General features: G+C 36.8%; 1 protein-coding gene across 1 annotated transcript in view; it reads right to left on the minus strand.

Moving 5' to 3' along the window:
- The window catches only part of PIK3C2G (phosphatidylinositol-4-phosphate 3-kinase catalytic subunit type 2 gamma), a 360,083-nt gene that overhangs the window by 24,780 nt on the left and 313,128 nt on the right, over positions 1-22,175 (minus strand). Inside the window, exon 31 of the mRNA XM_047787464.1 lies at positions 10,131-10,225. Within this exon, the coding sequence (XP_047643420.1) occupies positions 10,131-10,225 (95 nt within the window). The remainder of the gene's footprint in view (positions 1-10,130; positions 10,226-22,175) is intronic.

The raw sequence follows: 22,175 nt of genomic DNA on the forward strand, positions 1-22,175 counted from the left end.
TTTGCCAGGTGTTCTTGATTAGCATTTCTTTTAGTTCAGTACTTTGAATGTATGATCTCACTCTCCTGGCTTTTGCTGAGAAATATACTGATAACTGCATGAGGGTTCCCTTGTATGTTACCAGCTTTTTATCCTCTTGTTGCCTTTGAGATTCTCGCTTTGTCTTTGAATTTTGAAAGTTTTATTACACTGTATTCTGGAGAGGATCTCTTTAAAAGTCGAGTTTATTTGATGACCTATGAGCTTCATGAACTTGAATAGCCACATCTTCCCCCAGATTTGGGAAGTTCCCAGTCAATATTTCTTTAAACATACTTTCTGCTCTCTTTTCCCTCTCTTCTTCTGGAACTCCAATAGATGACATGGGCTTTTACACTCTTTTCCTTTTTTCTTCTTTGTCCACCTCTGACTGGATAATTTCAAAGTTCCTGTCTCCTATCAGATTCTTCTTCTGCTTGATGCACTCTCCTGGTGATGCTCTCTGTTGCATTTTTTCATTTCATTCATATTCTTTATCTCTAAAATCTTCGTTTAGTTCTTTTTAAAAATTTTCTCTTTGTTAAACTTCTCATTTTGTTCATGTATCATTTCCTTTTTCTATTGTCTTTCTCTGCTTTTTTTTTGTAGCTTATCAAGTTTCCTTTAAAGAGATATTTTGAGTTCTATTAGGTAAATTACAGATTTTCAGGTCTTTGAGTTCAGTTACTGAAAAATTATTATGATCTTTTGGTGGTAATTTGTTACCTTGATTTTTCATGTTCTTTGAAGTTTTGCATTGCTGTCTTCCTCTTTTAAAGTGGCAGTCAGTCCTCCAATCTTTACTACCTCCCACTTCAACGTGACCAAACTCATATTTTTTGCTACAACAGCATGATGGGACTTCTTTGCAAACATGGACTTCCACAAAGGCTCTTTTATCCATGAATGATTATCTAAGACAGTGCTTTCCAGGAGCTCCTGGCCAAGGCTGAGAGAGGCAGAAGTCAGTTCCCAGGCCACTGCAGGGTCTTCAGCTGGGACTGAGGCCTGTGTGTCTATTTTCTGAAGCATAGGTGGGTGAGACTCCTCCTTGATCCCTTGGTGGATGATGCTGAGCCCCACGTTTGTCTGTGGGTGGACAGTAAACTTTTGTTGTTGAGTAGGAGACAAAACGAGGGACATATTTTGCCACTATGATGCTGATATCATTGTATGATTTCAGAGTATTCAAGAAGGAACCAAATTAAGAGAACCAATGTCAGGGCCCTAGTATGTATGTATATATATATATATATATATATATATAAAATTAAAATGTAGAATTGAGGGAGATTTAGATAAGGGATAGAGATTAGGGTACAAAGCCGTCAATAAGAAGAGAGAGCGATTAAATAAAATTTACATCATGTGGTGACCTATCAATTGATGACTGTGTCAGCTAGGGAGACGGTGAGTGTCCAGTGCTGTTGAATATTTAGTGGAGTTATGCTCAGCAGGAAATCACTTTATTCTTGAGACAAATATGATGATCAAATATTTGTCACTTGACCATTATCAGTTTAGTATCAACTATTATAGACAGTAGAATTCGCAGAGAAAAGCTATTCAATTATAAATATAGCTTAATTTAAACTGGTTTTGTTGTGGCTATTTTTCACAGTGACATACACTTATGCAAACATTTACTTACTTAACAAACATGCGTTAAGGACAAAGTATTGTGCTAAGCACTATAAAGTATACAAAATATATTTCTCACGGTTTTTGAAATCAAGAAATTAGTTTAAAGAGTTAAAATCCTGAGTACTGCCAAACTTTCACATCTAAGGGCTAATGATGAAGTCAACATCTATTAAGCCACTATGTACATTATCTAGTTTCAATACAGTTGAAACTACTGGATGAACCAAGATGATAATACTTTCAAGAGCTAGGATGAAGCAGTGAATATCAAATGGATGGTATATACCGTGAATGTAATGGGACGTCAAGGAAGGAAGGATCACCAGGAGCTTCAGAGAGGGTGAGAGATTTGAGCTGAGCCTAGAATCTGAGTTGGATGTAGAAGGCAAATAGAAGGGAGGTAGAAGTATGACACATCAGCTAGAATGACTGACGTGTGTTTGGCCAAAAATGAATGAACCATTTAGAATATAATACAAGCTTTGTATCATGGATGTTGGACATAAAAGGTAGTTTATAACTCGATTGTGTAGTATCTTAAATATTAGGTTAAGGAATTTGAAATTTACAGAGCCTCTAAAAATTTTATTGATACTATGAAAATGATGTTTTAGGTAGAATAGGTTAGGGGAGTAGAAAATAAGAGAGGGGATATCACTGCAATCAACCAAAATAATCCATAGATTAATTAACAGAATATAGCATCAAATTTTGACAATAATAAAAGTAATAGAAAACTAAAAATATTTGTTGATGAGGAGTATTAGAATGAATTAAAGTAGAGAAAATATAAAGAAGTTTTTAATCAGGGGTTACTTTGAGGATGGTAAAATACTGTTTTGAAATAAATAGTTCACAGTGAGAGTTGGTTTCAGTGAAAAGAAGAGGACAATAACTTAGAATTGTTGAGTTTAAAGAGATGGCAAGATAGCAAAGCATAATGCCCATCAGGAAGTTGGAAATATGTAAATTGAGTTTAGAGAAATATTAAAAGTAGAGATAAAAATTTAGGAGTAAGTCACATAATTTTTGAAGACTCAAGACTGAGTAAAATATCTTAGGAAATTAGTTTGAAGATTTACATCCTTCAGTACTGTAAAATCTTCACATTTAAGGGCTAAAGATGAAGTCAACAATTAAGCCACTATGTATATTATCTAGTTTAAATTTCTAAGAGCTAAGGAAGCCTTGGGAAGAGATTTTGAGAATGTACAGACAGTGAAATTTCATGGAAAGCCTGAGAACAGAAAAGTTCAAGAAAGAAGAATTATCTGAAGATGGTGGCTGTTACAAAGAGATCAATTAACATTATCATGCCCGTTATCATAGGCTTATAGAACAATTTATGGTTGGTTTCATTAAGAAATAATTGGTAATCTTTGAGGGTTAATGTTTCTTTGGTTAAAAATATCATGAAACACAATAAAATATCTGGGCTGGGTATCCTTCACTAGTCTTTGCTTTGCATCTTATTCTTTGAACAGGAGATCAATGTCATGCTGGGTCAACTCTGAAAGAACAACTTTTTATTCATGGAATACAAGCCAAATACAATTGATGGGCTAATTATTATTATAAAATCGCCCTTTATCGAGAAATTGACATTTATTTAGGTAAAGTGCATCTAGGATGGGGTAATGACAAATTTCTTCTAAAAATATAGATTTTAAAAAATTGAAAAGAATTGGGATAGACAGAAAACTTAGCCAAGTTAGTTTAAAAGGATGCACAAGTTTGATGGGCCAGTATAACAGAGTAGATAGACCCAGAGCTCACCTACTCTCATGGGTGTACCAAAATTCCAGCTATTTACATAACAACCATTGATTAAAAAGACTGGAACCAGAGTTCCTGCTGTGGCACGGCAGTTAAGAATCCAAATGCTGCAGAGCTGCAGGTTCAAGTCCTACCCCAGCGCAGTAGGCTGAAGGATCTGGTGTTGCTGCAGCTGTGGTATAGGTTCAGGTCACAGCTGTGGCTCAGATTCAATCCCTGGCCTGGAAACTTCCATATGCCATGGGTGTAGCCATAAAAAATAAAAATTAAAAAAAAAAACAAAAACCTGAACCTACCAGAAAAGATCTACAACCACAACAGAACAGGCAGGAGGGAGGAGTCACTGTATAGTCTAGTCCCATACCCCTTGGTGAGTGACCCACAAACAGGAGAATAATTAAAACTGCAGGAGTTCTCTCAAAGGAGTGAGAGGTCTAAGCCCCACACTGGGCACTCCAGCCTGCAGGTCCTGCACCAGGAAGACAAACCCATAAAATGCCTGGCTTTGAAGGCCTGTAGGGCTTACTTTTGGGAGTCCCAGAGGGCTGGGGGAATAGAAATTCTTTGCTTAAAAGGGTGCACACAAAATCTCACATGCTTTGGGGCTCAGATCAGAGGCAGTAATTTGAAATGAGCCTGGCTCAGATCTACCTAAGGACTCAGAGAGTCTCCTGGAGAAGCAAGAGGCAACTGCAGCTCACCCTGATGAGCTGATGACAGATACTGAATGCCTGATGACAGACACTGGGGAGCTTATTCTACCATGTGGACAACTAGCTGGTGAGTACCATTTTGGAATCCTCCCTCTAACTTAGTAGTCTCAGGATCCAACCCTGTCCCTGCCCAACAGCCTTCAGGCATCAGTAATGGGATGTCTCAGGCCAAGCAACTAACTAGGAGGGAACAAAGCAGCAGACATGCTGTCTTATGTCCCCCGATCTCATAGCCACCCAGGGACATGGCCCTGCCCATCAGAGGGCCCAGGAACTGGCTCTACACAGCAGTGGGCATGAACCAGCCAAAACTCTTTGGTCAGCACCTGTTGTGGAACCAGCTGGGCTCTAGCCTTGCCCACTAACAGGCTAACACAAGCTTCAGGACCCCATACCCAAGTGTTTTGGGAATCTTCCCCCTCAATTCTCCACACTAGCAATCTGACATCAGCTCTGGGATTCCTGGGCCCTACAATCAAACTCCAGAACCCAGCTCTGCCTGCCAGTAGTCCGGCACTCACCGCAGAACCAGGCTTCACCCATCAGGTGGGCAGGTACCAACCTTGCCGTCTCCTGGGTCCAAACTCCACCCAACAGTGAGCCCACACTGGCCCCAGGGCCCTTGGGTTCTGCAGCTAGCTGCCTCATCAACCAGTGACCAGCAGCCTCTGCACAAGGCAGGGTCTGGGAACCAACTGGACCAGGGACCAACCAGGCCCACTGGATTGCTCACAGCAGTCATCCCCCCACAAGAGAAGGACCCACACAGCCCACATAGGAGGCACCCCTAGAGCATATAGCTAAAAGGGGAGTGTGCTGCTGGGATGCACAGGACATCCATAAAAGGCCACTTCTCTAAGATCAGTAAACATAACCAACCTACCAGGTACACAAATAAAAACAGTAAAGAAAAATGAGGCAACAGAGGAGCATGTTCCAAAAGAAGGATTAAAATAAAACCCCAGAAGAAGAACTAAGTGACGCAGAAGAACTCTACCTGAGAAAGAACTCAGGGTAATAACTGCCAGATGATCAAAGAAACCTGGAAAAGAATGGTTGCAGAGTGAGAAGTTGGACTTTTTAAAAAGGATACATAGAGCGTTGTTCTTTCTTTCTTTTTTGTTAGAACGTTGTTTCTATATGACAAATATTGCCACCATCTGTGATTTATTTTCACAACCCTCTATTGTTACCTTCACCAAGTCTAAGTGTTATTTCCTGTACTTCCGTGAGCACCGCAATTCATTTGATGCTAAAGACAGAACTCCCATTGCATGCGGAGTACCATTTATGGGGTAAGCTCCCATGAGAAATGTTTCGCAAAGTGTGGTCCATGAACACTTGTGTCAAGAACCTTCTGTAATACTCATATGTGGGAGCAGAAGAAAAGAAAACAAGTCTGGAAATGAAAGAGAAGAGGAATCCACGAGAGTAGGAGATGCCTGTAAAACGCGGGTGCAGAAATCCTAACCCACACTTACAGAATCAGAGTCACTGGGAGGTGCATCCAGGGGTGTGGATTTTAAAAACAGGAGCCCCCAGGAGTTCCCTTGTCACTCAGCAGGTTAAGAACCCAGTGTTTTCACTGCTGTGGCTCTGGTTACAGCTGTGGCATGGGTTTGATCCCTGGCCCAGCAATTTATGCATGCCTCGGGCATGGCCCCCAAAAATTAAAAAAAAATTTAAAAATAAAAAGTAAAAATAAGAACTGCCAGATGACACATACATATTAAAATACATAATAAGATTTTAAAATAAAAAATAAAATGTAATAAAATTTGTGTGTGTGTGTCTGTGTATGTGTGTTTAGCCTGGGTTCTTGTTGTGTTTGACTACTTCTCTCTCTTGCTAATTTTCATAAAGTAACCATTTTCTGCCATTTTGTGTGTTATGAAAGATTAAACCCCACTCCATTTGAGATGTATCCTGCTTTCCCTGACATGGTTTGCTCCTCATTTGAAATGACTTATTATTTGTTACAGAGTAAAAGACCCTCATAGTGTGAACATACTCAGTTTCAGAAGAGTCTGGCATCGTTACTGATTACTTTCAGAACCTTCTGGAATGCTTCTTATTCTGGAGCAGGTAGAAGAAAAGAGTTTAGAAATGACACAAAACTAGAGGAATCCATGAAACCAGGAGAGACACTGCAATGTAGAGAGAGACATCACAGAAATCAATGGAAGAGAGCATTGTAAAATGGTTACATGGGAAAATGCTAGAAAGATTTCAAAATATATTTCAAATCTAAATGACTTTCTGTGTTTCTCTGTCATATAAACTGAAGTATTATTTTTTAAAAAATCTTGGCTAAGCTTCTAAATAACTGCATTACATTGTCAGTCTCTGTTCACTATGATAAATCATATTGTGCTGCTTTGAAAGGAAAAAAATTTAGCAATTTTGTTTTAGCTCGTGAATTCACAGGAGGGAAGTAATTCTTAGAGCACAGCTTCAAAGATTTAATATAAGATAAACAATTCTTTTCATCAAACTTACTATTAAATAGAACTGCAGGCAGAATAATTCATTTTAATATTAAAATAAAAGCAAGCACAACTTCTTTAGTCTGATTACTCAAGCATGTGAAAATACTAAAGACTGAAAAAGTAAATAACAATTAGCTAAAACTTAAAATAAGCGAAGAAAATATGTTGAAAATTTATAGATTTTTCTGTCATTTACATTACAATGTTATCTCTGACTTCAGATAAGCAGAAGAAATAATATATTTTTAAAAAGCTGTGAAAAATGCAAAGTGTGAGAACTTTGCTATGATTTAGGAAGGTGAAAAGATCTTAGTTCTTAGTTGTCCACATTAGAAGAAATTTAACATTCTTTCATTTAACAATTCATTGAGTATCTACTATATACTTGACCTTGCTTTAGCCCTCGGGCAACAGAGAAAAAAATAAAGTAGGAAAGGAAGTTTGGAAGTGCCAACCAACAAGTGTGGTTTTGCGTTCTATATATGGGTGTCAGAGAGGACCTCATGGAAAAGGTGATAGTAAAAATACATGTGAGATTCAACCATGGAAAATTTGAGGCTTGGGCTTGGTAAAGAGCATTCCAGATAAACTGAGTAGTAGGTTCAAATGTCCTGGGCCAGAAACATGCTGGCCATATAAAAGGCACAGGAAAAAAACATACCACTGAAGCTGGAGTGGAGTGAGGTGAAGAGTCTGTGGCTGGAGACATCAAGGGGCCAGTACTTAGTTTTCATTGTAAGTGATATGAGATTCCTTCCCCAGAAGGATATGAGAGAGGAATGACAGGATCTGACTTCTATTCTCAAAGGAATATTGTGGATGCTATGTTAGGAAGAGATGAAAAAGAAATAAGGGCAGAAGCAGGGTGATCTGTTAAGAGGCTACAGGAGTAATTCAAGTGAGAGATGATGGCAGCTTAGACCAATGGTGGTAGCAGCAGAGGTGAAACATGGTGGGATTCTGGATTTATTTTGAAAGTTGAGCTAACAGATTTTGCTGATAAATCAGATGTAGTTTGTGAGAGAAGTCAAAAGGACTCTAAGGACTTTAACCTAAGCAACTAGTGGATGATGTGCTATTAGGAGGTAAGACAGGCTGCCAAAGGAGCAGGTTTAGGAGGGCAGTAATCAGAAGTTCAATTTGATATATATTGAATTTCCTTCTTTTCTTTTTTTTTCTTTTCTTTTTTATGGCCATACCTGTGCCACATGGAAGCTCCTGGGCTAGGGATGGATTTGGAGCTGCAGATACAGCCTATGCAACAGCCACAGCAACACCAGGTCTGAGCAGCATCTGCAACCTATGTCACACTAGGCCCTTAACTCACTGAGTAAGGCCAGGGATCGAACCTGCATCCTCACAGAGACAGAGACAATCTGGGTCTTTAACCCACTGAGCCACAACGGGAATTCTCCTACCAAATTTCTACTAGAGTTGTTGAATCATCAGCTGTAGATACAATTCTGGATTTTAGGGAGACTTTCAAGTTAGAATCATAAATATGGAAGAAAAAGACATGTAAGTGGTATTTAAAGCCACAAGCCTAGAAATTAAAAAAGAAGAGATCCAGGAATGAATGTTGGGGCAATGGTAAGAGACTGGGGAGAAGAGAAGAACCAGCAGGAGGCCTGACTTCACTATTAACATCTTTCTGAGGGCACTGGCAATGTACAGGCTCTAGTGGCCCTAAGTGGTTTTTAAGTGTTTGTGGGATTCATCTGCTCATTTTCTATTTACCCATACCTTGATCTAAATCTTAAACTCTTGGTCTTACTTACTTACTCCCTGCCTTAATCCTGCATCACATTTGTTTAGAATATACTTACTGGTAGTGTAACTTCATCTGAATGTAAAATGCATTTTTGAAAACTGCCAAAAGTAATTTGGGGACTTATCTGGTTAATAAAATGGGTGACCAAGTTGGTTAATACTGCTTTTGATCAAATATCAGGCATGACTACTGAGTAATATCAACAAGTTTACTGTGTGGCTTATGTGCCAGATCTAAAAGGAATGTCAACACACATGTTCTAAAATATTTTGAGCAAAGACATTAATGAAATAAATATACAGTTTCCAAGAGGGCTATTTTCAGCTAACAATTATATATCATACACATAGGTAAGTTCTGTTAATTGATTAACACTACTTCTTAATAGTCTTATTATTTTATCATGTATATTTACATAGATGCTTAAAGTCCATGAACATGCAATTTTGCTATAAATAATATCTAACTGAATCTTCATTTCCCAGCCTAAGAATTTCATAAATGTTTTTCTCATTTAATATGATTAACTTATCAAAAGCAATTGAATATAGTTATTTTAGTGAGTAAAATTCTACAAAAACACATTTAACAATATTTGCCCAGCTCTTATAAAAACTGCTGACTTGTGAAACCACAGATTTACAAACAAACATCCTTAGATATCTGGCTAATACTTAATTTGTAAAGGATGCATCCCCTGAAAATTATGCCAAATATTTTTTCAGTGAACAAATACTGATTAAGTTCCAGTGTGTTCCAGATGCCCGTCACGCTAAGAAAAGTTTGCTCCTTTAAGTCCTTTCAAGTGCATCCTGAGAGATATGCATGAAGGAGAGAGCCCAAGTAGTGCTTCTAACTTTCTCCCAGTGGAGTCTCCTGGGGAGCTTCGCCATGTGAAGGACCTGTTTTGCTGGTTTAGTAGAAGACCAGAGAAGCTGGTGAAGCTCAGCGTTACTCTTGCCTATTTATTGCACCCAGATTCAGACCTTTAGTCAATTACCCTGTGACACAGACAGTCCTTCTCTTACTTAATGACACAACCCAATTGCCATCCTTGCCTCTGACTTGACCCACCTTCAGGGAGAGTGGGTGTAGCAGAGAGAGAAGCTTTTACATTTCCTTAGAAGCTAACCACTATTGTTATTCTGCATTCTGGCGATGATGGATGGGGTCTCTGTCATCAAAAAATTACTACTTTTTGAGGGAAAAGAAATATCCTTGAGCAATTACATCAGAATGCGATAACTGTTCTAGTGGCACCAACTCAGGGTACTCAGTGGGAATCTGTGGAAAAACACGAAGAGTTCCTGGCTTCACAGAGAAGATGCTGGCACTATTCAGAGATGAGTCAATCCTCCACAGAGCTCAGCATGATGAGATAGAGGTAAATTCCTGGGATCTAGCTCTTTTTCTTTTGGCTTTTAATACTCTAGCTATTCCTGCCTTTTCAAAGGTCTTTCACTGGCTTTGTTCTAATGCTTCATTTCAAATAAAATCCAATTTTCACTCTAGGACTTCCCCGTTGAAATATTTTATAGCCTTTCCCGCTAAGGATCACAGTCATACCGAGGCAGAACATGGTAATTGGCTCATTGTTCCTCAGTTAAACTTGGTGGCTGGCCCCATTCCTCTCACTAATGTTGACATTAAGTGCTTAAAGGAAGAAAGTGATTTCTAAATGTAGGTTTATATGTTTCTTATTAGATAAGATAAACTCACAATGTTTTTCATGTGCTTCACAAGTATGGTCAGCTTCGCATCCTCATAGGATATGACTAGCTGGACCTTAGGTTTCTTGTCAGGAAACTTCTCACCTGATAAAAAAGGAGAGTTGCAGTGAGTTAAACCGGATCACAAGATAAACTGAATATGTAAAGGCTAAAACAGGACCAATGAATAACATGCGAAGGAAACATTCTTCAGATCACGCTGAAACCATAATACTCTCCAGGAAACTGTGTTGATGAAGATGGGACTTGTGACTAATCTTTCTGAACCAATTCTATCTCCTCAGATTTTGTGTTTTGTGTTGATTGATACCATTAAATAATACCTGATTATTTAAGCTTAAAACCTCAGTGTCATTTTTGGCCCCAATTTTCTCCTCAATGTTCAGGACAATGAGCTTGTTTTTCAGGGTTTTTTTTTTTTTTTTTTTTTTTTTTTAGGGCTGCACTCACGGCATATGGAGGTTCCCAGGCTAGGGGTCCAATCGGAGCTACAGCTGCCAGCCTATACCACAGCCTCAGCAACACAGGATCTGAGCCGCATCTGCGACCTACACCACAGCGCTCACGGCAATGCTGGATCCTTAACCCACTGAGCGAGGCCAGGGATCGAACCGTCAACCTCATGGTTACCAGTTGGATTCCTTTCTGCTGCGCCACAATGGTAACTCCTGAGCTTAAGTTTTTGAGGGCATAGAGATCGAAAGTGTTGGTTTTAGAAGTCCATGAGTCTTGGGTGCAGGTTCCAGCGCTATACTTAAGACTGTATCATCATGACTAAGTTAATCGACTTCTGTAAAACAGAGGTAATAGATACCTACTTTAGGATAGTTGAGATGATTAACTGATAAAATTCAAAAGTTCTCACAATGTAATATCTCCATAAATGTTTGTAATTACTCCATATGTTTACACTCATCTCTTCCTTTCTAGTTCCACTGCACCCAGTACAGATGTGTGACTCTGTACTATACAGAGTCTGAACTACTAGAACTTTCTCTTCCCCTCCCCTAGAGCCCAAAAGTGTTTTACACAATTACCAGTATAATCTTCCTAGGGCAACTTGTATAAAATTACTCTTTCAATCAAAATACAGTTCATAGCTTTCCACTGCTTATGAAAAAAACAACAACAAAAAACACCAAAAAACAAAAACCTGAATCTCTCGGCTTCATTGCTTTCACATTGAATCTGTTTATTTCCCATTATTATTATTTCATACCATAGTCTGTATGTTCAGTTCTATAAACACACTCTGCTGTTTCCTTCCAGTCATTGCTCATATTACTCCCTTTATTTGAAGTGATCTCTTCCAAGTTGAATTTTTACCTTTCTCTACAGCCTAATTAAAATGCAAAATAGTTTCTGTGGTCACCTCCCTCTGAACTCCCCTAGCTCAGCCCTTATCACTTAATATTTATATCATCATTATTACCATACATGTCTCAATTTTCTTAGTGGATTATACTCTCCTTTAGGGCTAATTTTTCCCCTATATCCCCAAGAGATATATAAATCAGTGCTTGCTTCATAATGTTGCACTAAATACTTATTTCATGACAGAAGTAACTTCAATTTTTCTTTCAAGTTACATCATTCCAATATTAAAATGAGGGCTTTAGTTTTTTTAATTAAAAATTTCCAGTTTATAGCCCAAGGATTAAGCATAATTCACAGTCTTCTATTATTTCCCTTGGTAATCTCTGGTTCTGTATTCTCTGCGGGAATTCAGAAAGAAGAAATTTATTATTAACAAGGAATTTGGCAATGTTTTGTTGTGGGCTTATTGGGGTTCAGGTTGTTTTCTGATAGTCTGTCTTAGGTCTCTAATCCTAACATTTGAAAATTAAATCTGAGGAGTTCCCATTGTGGCTCAGCAGGTTAAGAACCCCATACAGCGTCCATTAGGATGCAGGTTTGATCCTTGGCCCCCCTCAGTGGGTTAAAGATCTAGTGTTGCCACAAGCTACAGTGTAGGTAGCAGATGCAGCTTGGATCCTGTGCTGCTATGACTGTGGTGTAGGCAGGCAGCTCTGTCTCTGATTCAACTCCTAAACCTGGGAACTTCCATATAGCCCAGGTACAGCTATAAAAAAGACAAAGAAAAAAGAAAAAAAAAGAAAACTAAACATGAGGAGTATGTTTCCTCTTCCAAAGCCTTTTACATGTTTATTAGAATAGTTCATACATTGTAAATAGGTAACATTAATTAATTTTATTGTTAATGTGGATTATTGACATTGAAAAAATTAAAATTGACATTGATTCTTAAAACTGAAATGTAAATATAATAAAAAATTTCCTCCTTAAAATATATTTCCATAAAATAACTCAATCATGAATGAGTGACATTGTGACTTGGAGATAACTATGAGGTAATTCTGACTATAGTACTTGGGTAAATTACATTTCATAATTTAAAAAATGTAGTTGAACTTTTGGTATGAGCATGCTAAAAATGCTGATACTTTCTGATGCACAGTGAATATTGTTTTTGAATTATAAAATGAAAGGATTATTAATTAGAAACAATGTTTAATTAGAGGAGCATTAATTCAAAGATAGGAAATTACTATAACTTAATGATTGAGTGTCTAAGAGTAATCATACAACTGTTAACTGAATTGAACTGAACTGAATTGAATTGAAATGAACTGTTAATTGAACTGACCGAAGATTATATTCTATCCTAAACCTCTCATGCACGATCAGTAATCAGAATATCCATCAAAACATGTCAGAGTTCAGACCCCACTGAAAATGAAGGTCACTAGGGAGTCTTAGTAGTCAATATGTGGTAACAGAGGTACTTAGTATTTCTAGAATTCTTATTGTGTGCCAAACATTGGGCTAAGAGCTTCATGTACATAAACTAAACCTTCACAGCAAATCTATAGTTTGTGTTACCTCCATTTTACACATGAGGAAACAGGCATTTGGTCCAAGCTTATGCAGATAATAAATGATACAGGATCAAACCATCTCCAAAGCCTGTGTTCTTAAACATCGTGATGTAAAGAGGCAACAAGGGGTCAATAACTTAAGGCTAGGAATTTAAATGAAGAACCCAGAGAGGGAGAATTTTGAGAATATTTATGTGGACAAGAAGATGCTAGAATATTTTGATTTTCTGCTTCAGTTTATTCTGGGGATCTGATCAGACTTTTTTTTTTTTTTGTCTTTTTTAGGGCCGTGCCAGCAGCACATGGAGGTTCCCAGGCTAGGGGTCCAATCTGAGCGATAGCTGCTGGCTTATGCCACAGCAACTAGAGATACGAGCCACGGCAACCTACACCACAGCCTACACCATGGCCTACACCGCGGCTCACAGCAACACCAGATCCTTAAGCCACCCACATCCTCATGGATACTGGTCAGGTTTGTTAACTACTGAGCCATGATGAGAACTGATCCTGCTTATCTACCCATTTATACTAACCCTAAGAACTGTTAAAATATTACTGATCCAAAGACAGTGTTGAAACGCTTGAATGTACAGCACTATAGCAGTTAATGCAGTGTTTATTATGCATAATGTGTCCATTAATGTTAAAAAATAGCATTTCAAAAGTTAACTTTCAGATGATAATATATTCATTTCATTCAAAAATGAAAATTTACTTTAAAAGTACACAGTAAAAAGTCTTCCTCCCATTCCTAATAGCTATCCACCCAGTTCTCCCATTTCTATCTTACTAGTTTTCCTTGTATCCCTCCAGAGATATATATATTTCCAGAACTTGTCCATATCAGCAAATATGAATAAGAATTTTTATTCTTTCCCCTTTTCCCCAAAAGGAATATCATATTTACTATTCCATACAATGATCTTGGAGATACTTTCATATCAATAATACAAAGCTTATTTTTAAATATACTTTCACATTATTCCATCCTGAGGAAATATCATAATTTAACAACTTTCCCATTGATGGACAAGTGATTTGTTTCTAATGTTTTCCAGCTGTTATGAACCATACTACAATGAATAACCTTATATGTGTATCATTTTGTACCTGGGCACAAATATCATAGGATAAATTTCAACAACAGAATTGCTGGGTCAAAGGATGTTAACATTGGAATTTTGGTAAACATTGCCTAATTGCCTTCCATGGAGGTAGTACCAATTTGCATTACCACCAGGTGTATATGTGTGCCTGTTGATTTGTAACCAAGCTTGTTAATTAAGCTTTTGAATTTTTGCTGATCTGATGAGTTTACATGGTATTGGGGTTGTTGTAATTTGCATTTTTCCTTATCAGTGATGTTGCAGATCTTTTCATTTGGTTAAGGGCCACTTGTACTTTGGGGTTTTTTTATGGAATTTTTTTTTGGGTATTCTTTACATAATTTTCCATTTGGTCATTGGTCTTTTTCCTACTAATTTATAGGAGATGGTTACATGTTAACTAACAAGCTTTTGTCTATGATAGATTGCAAATATTTCATTCATTTTGTCATTTATATTTGCTTTTTTGAACTCTACTAGAGTGTTTTATATTATGCAGAATTGTTACAGCTTCTGAATTTGTAGTCATAACTATGGCAGCTCATTCCAAGATTAAAAAGGGCTTTTCCATGTCTTCTTTGTCCTATATATGGTTTAATTATTTACATTTAAAATCTTTCTATTCATTTGGTATTTATTCTGGGATATGGTGTGAAGTATACTATGTCAACATCATTTACTGAGTTTTCTCTTACTGGTTTGGCAACCTATTAAATTCCTGGATATATTTACCTCTATTTATGGACATTCTGTTATGTCTTACCTATTCATCTTTTTATGCATTGATACTACAGTGTTTTAATTATTGAGGCTTTGTAATGTGTTTTTATATCAGATAGGGCTAATTTCACTCCTTTGCCCTGCTTTTGCTGGGTTTTCATGACTTTTCTTTGTTTATGAACTGTAGAATTAGCTTATGTAGTTAAAAATAAATCTGCTGGAGACCAATCAAGATGGCGGAGTAAGAGGATGTGGAGCTCACCTTCCAGACACATCAAAAAAAAAACCCCACATTAGGAGTTCCTGTCATGGCTCAGTGGTTAGTGAACCCAACTAGCATCCATGAGGATGTGGGTTCAATCCCTGGCTTTGCTCAGTGGGTTAAGGGTCCGGCATTGCCGTGAGCTGTGGTGTAGGGCACAGATTTGGCTCAGATCCTGCATTGCTGTGGTGCTGGCACAGGCCAGTGACTATAGTCCCAATTGGACCCCTAGCCTGGGAACCTCCATATGCAGTGGGTGTGGCCCTAAAAAGACAAAAAGACCAAAAAAAAAAAAAAAAAAAAGCTACATGTGGAACAATTCTCACTGAAAACCAAATGGAAATTGGCAGAAGTACTCCTGTACAACAACCAAGGCTTTAAGAAAGATACAGATGTAATCAGGCAGAAAGAGAAGAAAAGTGATTGCCTTGGATTTTTGCCCCTGTGAATGCACTCAGAGAAAAAGGAAGAATCCCTGGCACACAAGGATTTTTCAACATTCACAAATCACTGTGATATACCACATTAACAAAAGGAAGGATAAAAAAACACATGACCATCCTACTAGATGCAGAAAAAAATTTCACAAAATGCAACACTGATTCATGATAAAAACTCTCATCACAGTGGGTAGATAGGGAACATATCTCAACATTCTAAAGGCCATTTATGACAAACCCACAACCAACATCAGATTCAATGGTAAAAAGCTGAAGGCCTTTCTTCTAAAATCAGGAACAAGAAAAGGATGCCCACTCTCACCACTTCTATTTAACATCATGTCCTAAACACAGAAATCAGACAAGAAAAATAAATAAAAGACATCCAAATTGTAAGGAGAGAAGTATATTTGTCACTATTTGTAGATGATATGATACTTTGTATAGAAAACCCTAAAGTCTATACCCAAAAACTATAAGAATTAACAAATGAATCTCGCAAAGTTATGGTATACAAGGTTAATACACAGAAATCTGTTGTTTTTTCATATACTAAGAATGAACTATCAGAAAGAAAAAGTAAAAAAAAAAATCCCATTTGAAATTGCATCAAAAAGAATGAAACACCTAGGAATAAAGTTAACCAGGAGGTGAAAGAACTATACTCTGAAAACTATAAAACTTTGATGAAGGAAATTGAAGATGACACAAAGAAATAGAAAGATATTCTATGCGCTTGGGTTGGAAGAATTAATATTATTACAATGGCTGTACTCCCCAAAGCAATTTACAGATTTAATACAATCCCTATAAAAGCATCCATGACGTTTTTCACAGAACTAGAACAAATAATCCTAAAATTCATATGGAACCACAACAGACCCCAAATTGCTAAAGCAATCTTGAGCTAAAAGAACAAAACTGGAGGAATTATTTTCCCTAACTTCAGACTATACTGCTAAGCTATGATAATAAAAATAGCATGGTACAGGCACAAATACAGGCATATAGATCAATGGAACAGGACAAACAGCCCAGAAATAAACTCATGAACCTATGATCAATTAACCTACAAAGAAAGAGGAAAGAATGTACAATCAAAAAAGGACACTCTCTTTGATAAGCAGTGCTGGGATAACTGGACACATGTTAAAGAAGGAGAATAGAACATTTCCTCACACTATATAAAGAAATAAGCCCCGGATGGATTAAATACCTAAATGTAAGATGTGAAATAAAACATCTCCCAGAAGAGAACATAGGCAGAACACTCTTTGATATAAATTGTAGTAATATTTTTTGGATCCATTTCCTAAGGCAAAAGAAATAAACAAATGAGACCTAATTAAACTTGAAATCTTTTGCACAGCAAAGACTGAAAAGGTAATCTACTAATTGGGAGAAAATATTTTCAAATGATATGACCAATAAGGGGTTAATATCCAAAAATATATAAACAGCTCATACAACTCAACATCAAAAAAAAAAAAAAAACTGATTAGAAAATGGACAGTGGGTCTGAATAGACATTTTTCCAAAGAAGACATACAAATGGTCATGGTGAATTATATTCCTTTAGTGTGCTGATGGATTATTTTGGTTAATATTTCATTTAGAATTTTCCACTGATATAGAAGGGAGATTAGCCTGTGATTACATTTTTTTTTTCAGTCCTTAAAATCCTTGAAGATACTGGCATAAATATTTTACATGCTTTATAAAAATAATATGAAAAAATGTCCTTACTCTTCTCTCTTTTGTAATTGTTTAAGCAACAGTGGAATTATCTATTTTTTTTAAGTTTGGCATAATCCCTCTAGAAATAATCTAAACTTGGTACTATTTTAAAAGTTGATTTTTGAATACTCTTCTATTTATTCTATCGAATTTGATCTTTTCTGGAGAGAGTAAATTGCATTTTCCTGTAACACTACCTATTTCAGATAGATTCACTATTTTTGTCAACAGTATTCCTAGTATTCTTCAAATACTAGTCTCTTAGTATTCTTCGATTTCACCTCTTTCTACAGTTAATTCTTGCTTTCTTTTTTGTATTTTGTGTATTTGCATTTGCCCCCATTCTTTTGATTTAATTAGTGATTTGTTCTATCATTTACTTTTTTTTTTTTTTTGTCTTTTTAGGGCTGCACCCATGGCATATGGAGAGTCCCAGGCTAAGGGTTGAATTGGAGCTGTAGCCACCAGCCTACACCACAGCCACAGCAACGCCAGATCCAGACTACGTCTGTGACCTACACCACAGCTCATGGCAACGCTGGATCCTTAATCCACTGAGCAAGGCCAGAGATGGAAACTATGTCCTCAGGGGTACTAGTCAGATTCGTTTCTGCTGAGCCACGACAGGTACTCCCTATCATTTACTTTTAAATTCCAGATTTAATATACTGTTTTCTGTGTTCTAACTCATAAATCTCTACTTTCATCTTTATCTATTTTTTTTTCTTTTTGTCTTTCTGTGATTTGTTTTGTGGCTTTTATTCCAATTATTCCAATTTTCTTCTGAGTATTGCTTTATCTTTCTTCCATGGTTTTTGGGATGTGGTATTTCAATACTGCTGCTCTTTAGAAATTCTGCAATTTTGATTTGTAAGTCCTTTTGACCTAAGAGTTTGTTCAAGAGAGATTTTTTTCTTTAAAATTCCCAAGTTACCGAGTTCCCGTCGTGGCTCAGTGGTCAACAAATCCGACTAGGAACCATGAGGTTTTGGGTTTGATCCCTGGCCTTGCTCAGTGGGTTAACCATCCGGCGTTGCCGTGAGCTGTGGTGTAGATTGCAGATGAGGCTCGGATCCTGTGTTGCTGTGGCTCTGGTGTAGGCTGGCAGCAACAGCTCCAATTAGACCCCTAGCCTGGGAACGTCCATGTGCCGCAGGAGCGGCCCTAGAAAAAGGCAAAAAGACAAAAATAAAAATAAAAATAAAAATAAATAAATTTCCCAAGTTACATATCTTTTAGCTTTCTGAATTTTTCCACTGATTTCTCACTGTACTGTATCATGATTAGAGAATATGTCTTAAATTTTTCTATTTTGAGGGTTAATTAAAATTTCCTTTGTTACCTAATATATAATCTGTTTTCATGAATGTCCCATGGTCACTTGAAAAGAAGATATATTCTCTATTTTCTGGATAAAGAGTTTGATATAAATTAACAAAATTTGCCTTATTAATTTTACTATTTAGTTTTCCTGTGTATCTACTTATTTTTTTCTACTTGGACTTTCATAAATCAAGAGAACTAAATTAGGAGAGTTCCCTCTGTGGCTCAGCAGGTTATGAACCAGACTAGAATACATGAGGATATGGGTTTGATTCCTGGCCTTATTTAGTGGATTAAGGATCAGGTGTTGCCATGAGCTGTGGTATAGGTCACAGACGAGGCTTGGATCCCTTGTTGCTCTGGCTTGTGGTGTAGGCCGCAGCTGCATCTCCAATTTGACCCCCTAGCCTGGGAAATTCCATATGCTGAAGGTGTGGTCCTACAAAGCAAAAAAAAAAAGTTAATTAAAATATCCTATTACTAGTTTATTTCTGAGTTTCTCCTTGTATGTTCCATAATTTCTATTTTATACATGTTGCTGTCATACATTTGATATGTCATCATAACTGCTTATTTCTTTATTGAAATTTATGCTTGTTACAGTTTAAAGTTACATTTCTGTTTAATTCAATGCTTCTTGGACTGAATTCCACCTTTTAAAATATAAGACTGTGATTTCTAGTTTCTATGTCCTTGCACTGCCTAGTACACCTTGTATATATTTTAATTTTCAATCTTATAAAATAACTTTGTTTTCAGTGTGGTTTTACATTAAGTACAGAGTTATGATTTTTACTTTCACTCCAATTGGGATTTTCTTATGATTTTCACTTCTACTCCAATTGGAATTTTCTTAATAGTTAAGCCCATTCATTCTTATAAAGGTAACAGATATGTTTTCTCTTTGTTCTTGTTTTAAGTTACTAAAATACCATTTTTGTTTTCATAGTTCGTAAAGAAAGTCACTGAGTAACTGTTTTTATTTTTTTTTTTACTTATGATACTCAGGGAAGTTTTAATTTTTGTTCTAGTGGTTACTTTTATTTAATATTCTTAGACTTTTATTTCTTTTGAAATATTTATTACCTAACAGAAGCAAAGATAAAATTAGTGTGCATAGTATTTCTCATCTACTTTGATCTACCAGCCAATTACAGTCAATGTTGTGATCTTTTTTAGTGTTTTACTAACACTAATATTATGTCTGCTATGATTTTTTATTGCTTGATTTGTTAGATTTCAATGATATTCTTTGACATCCTGCTATTAGACATGAGTTAATTAGAGAAAGCCCTCTCTCATCTCTTTTCCATCTTTTCCTTCCCATATCAGCAACAAGTAAAAGTCTAAAATAATTTTCTAATTAAAAATATGAGATTATGGAGTTCCCGTCATGGCACAGTGGTTAACGAATCCGACTAGGAACCATGAGGTTTTGGGTTCGATCCCTGCCCTTGCTCAGTGGGTTAACGATCCAGTGTTGCCCTGAGCTGTGGTGTAGGTTGCAGACGCGGCTCGGATCCTGCTCTGTTGTGGCTCTGTCGTAGGCTGGCAGCTACAGCTCTGATTAGACCCCTAGCCTGGGAAACTCCATATGCCCGCGGGAGCAGCCCAAGAAATGGCAAAAAGACAAAAAAAAAAAAGAGAGATTGTATGATATAATAGCAAAATGCATATTTAAAAGCTTTCAATTGAAATTTTCAAAAACAACTTAATGCAAATATTTATTTCTAAGTAGTCCTAACCCTTGACTTCTTGTCCTTCCATATCATTAAATTTAAACTGAAAACCTGGGCACATACTTCAACCTATAGATAACTGATCTGGGCTTTGCCACAGCAAGTAGCAAGAACATTAACCAGAAAGATTCTGCCTTGGAAGCTGCAAGGCTTCAAGCTCCATTTTAAATTAACATCTCAAAGGGGAGGTGGTGATGACTGAAAGCTCCTGTTTGCAATCATTTGTAATTATCAGTGGCATCTAAACATGCTCATTAATCCATACTCTTAACCCTGACAACTGTTGTCTTTGATCATGTTCTACTCCATTACCTATGTTATATCTTGACAAAAATCTATCTTCTGTATGTCAACGTTCTGTACTGGTGGAAAATAGATAATTTTTATTTTTGTGGAGGCATTATTTGGCATGGGCTATATTAATTTATGGGGAATATAGACAATCTGTCATTAGAGAGTTAAAGAATAAGATAAAATCTAGCAGCTTTCTGGTTAGTGCCTTAGTTGAGTCTGGTGTCCATAATTTTTAATGTGATGATTTATAGATTTTTTTTTTCCAGGTGAAACTTCCAGAGAATTCTAGTGGTTATGAAGCATTACATTACGTTTGCCAGGGCATTTCCACATAATATAGTGAGTGTGAGAGAGGTGGTATTAATCTGGATTTTTTTTTCCTCCCTCTTCTCCTTTTTAGAAAAATGGCAAGCTACCATGGCAGAGAATATTAACATATTCTCCATTATTTCTATCACTAGTTATTAATTCAGTAATTCTTTATGGAGCATCTAGGGTAGGCCAGACACTGTGCTAAGCATTGGAGTTACAATGATGAACCATGGATTATATTGTAACGGATTTTTAGTCTACAGAGAAACACATAACATAGTTTTCATAGGGATATGATATAAAAAAATATTAGAGTACTATATAGCAAAAGCAATTAAGGTGAGATCTGAAGGATGAAGAAAAAAATAAGGGGGAAAGTGGAAATTAGTCAAGTGATCTAGGCAGAGAAAACTGCATTGGTGAGGTACTAAATCTTGCTTTCACTGAGGAATTGGAAAAAGATAAGAATCAACATGAGGAATGGCCTGATATTATCCTGGAAATGGAAACTGGTAGATGCCAGGTTCTGCTGGGATGCATCACAACCATTTTGGTCTTTTCCCCAAGAACTGGGCAAGCTGTGTAATTTGCTGGGCTCAGTGAAATGAAAATGCAAAATGAAAATGCAGAGTCTCTTCTGCAAAAATTATTAAGAATTTTAAGACAGTGACATAATTACATTAAATCAAGAGCAGGATTGTTCTAAGCACTGTGCCTTGTGTGGCTGCACAGATCACAAGCCCATGAGCTTGGCCCTGTCTAAAGGCAATGGGAAGCCAGGGAAGTGTTAAATAGAGGAGAGGGATGATTGGTTGGCACTTGAAAAAGATAAATTCTTCTGTTGTTCTATCAAGGCACATTTAGTTAGTGAATAAAGGCAAAGCACTATAAGTAGCTCCCAGATGCAGGACCAGACATTATCACTAATATGATCTTTTAAGGCATGTGCCTAGATACACAGGTATTCAGAATCCACTCTCAATTCATCAGTAGGAGTAGTAAAATCACACAGTCTGGAATTTTTACTTAAGGTCATCTTATGTAAAACATTGTTTTAATACACTTGAATAATTTTATCCTCTAATCATTTAACAACATAAGATCAAAGTTTCAACTCACTGACAAGAATTGTGCTTAAAATAATATTGCGCTTTGTTGTGATGATTTACATATCCTGCTTAGAAGATGTGTTCTATTG

This window comes from Phacochoerus africanus, chromosome 7, assembly GCF_016906955.1.
Source record: "Phacochoerus africanus isolate WHEZ1 chromosome 7, ROS_Pafr_v1, whole genome shotgun sequence".
In the NCBI taxonomy this organism is placed as follows: domain Eukaryota; kingdom Metazoa; phylum Chordata; class Mammalia; order Artiodactyla; family Suidae; genus Phacochoerus; species Phacochoerus africanus.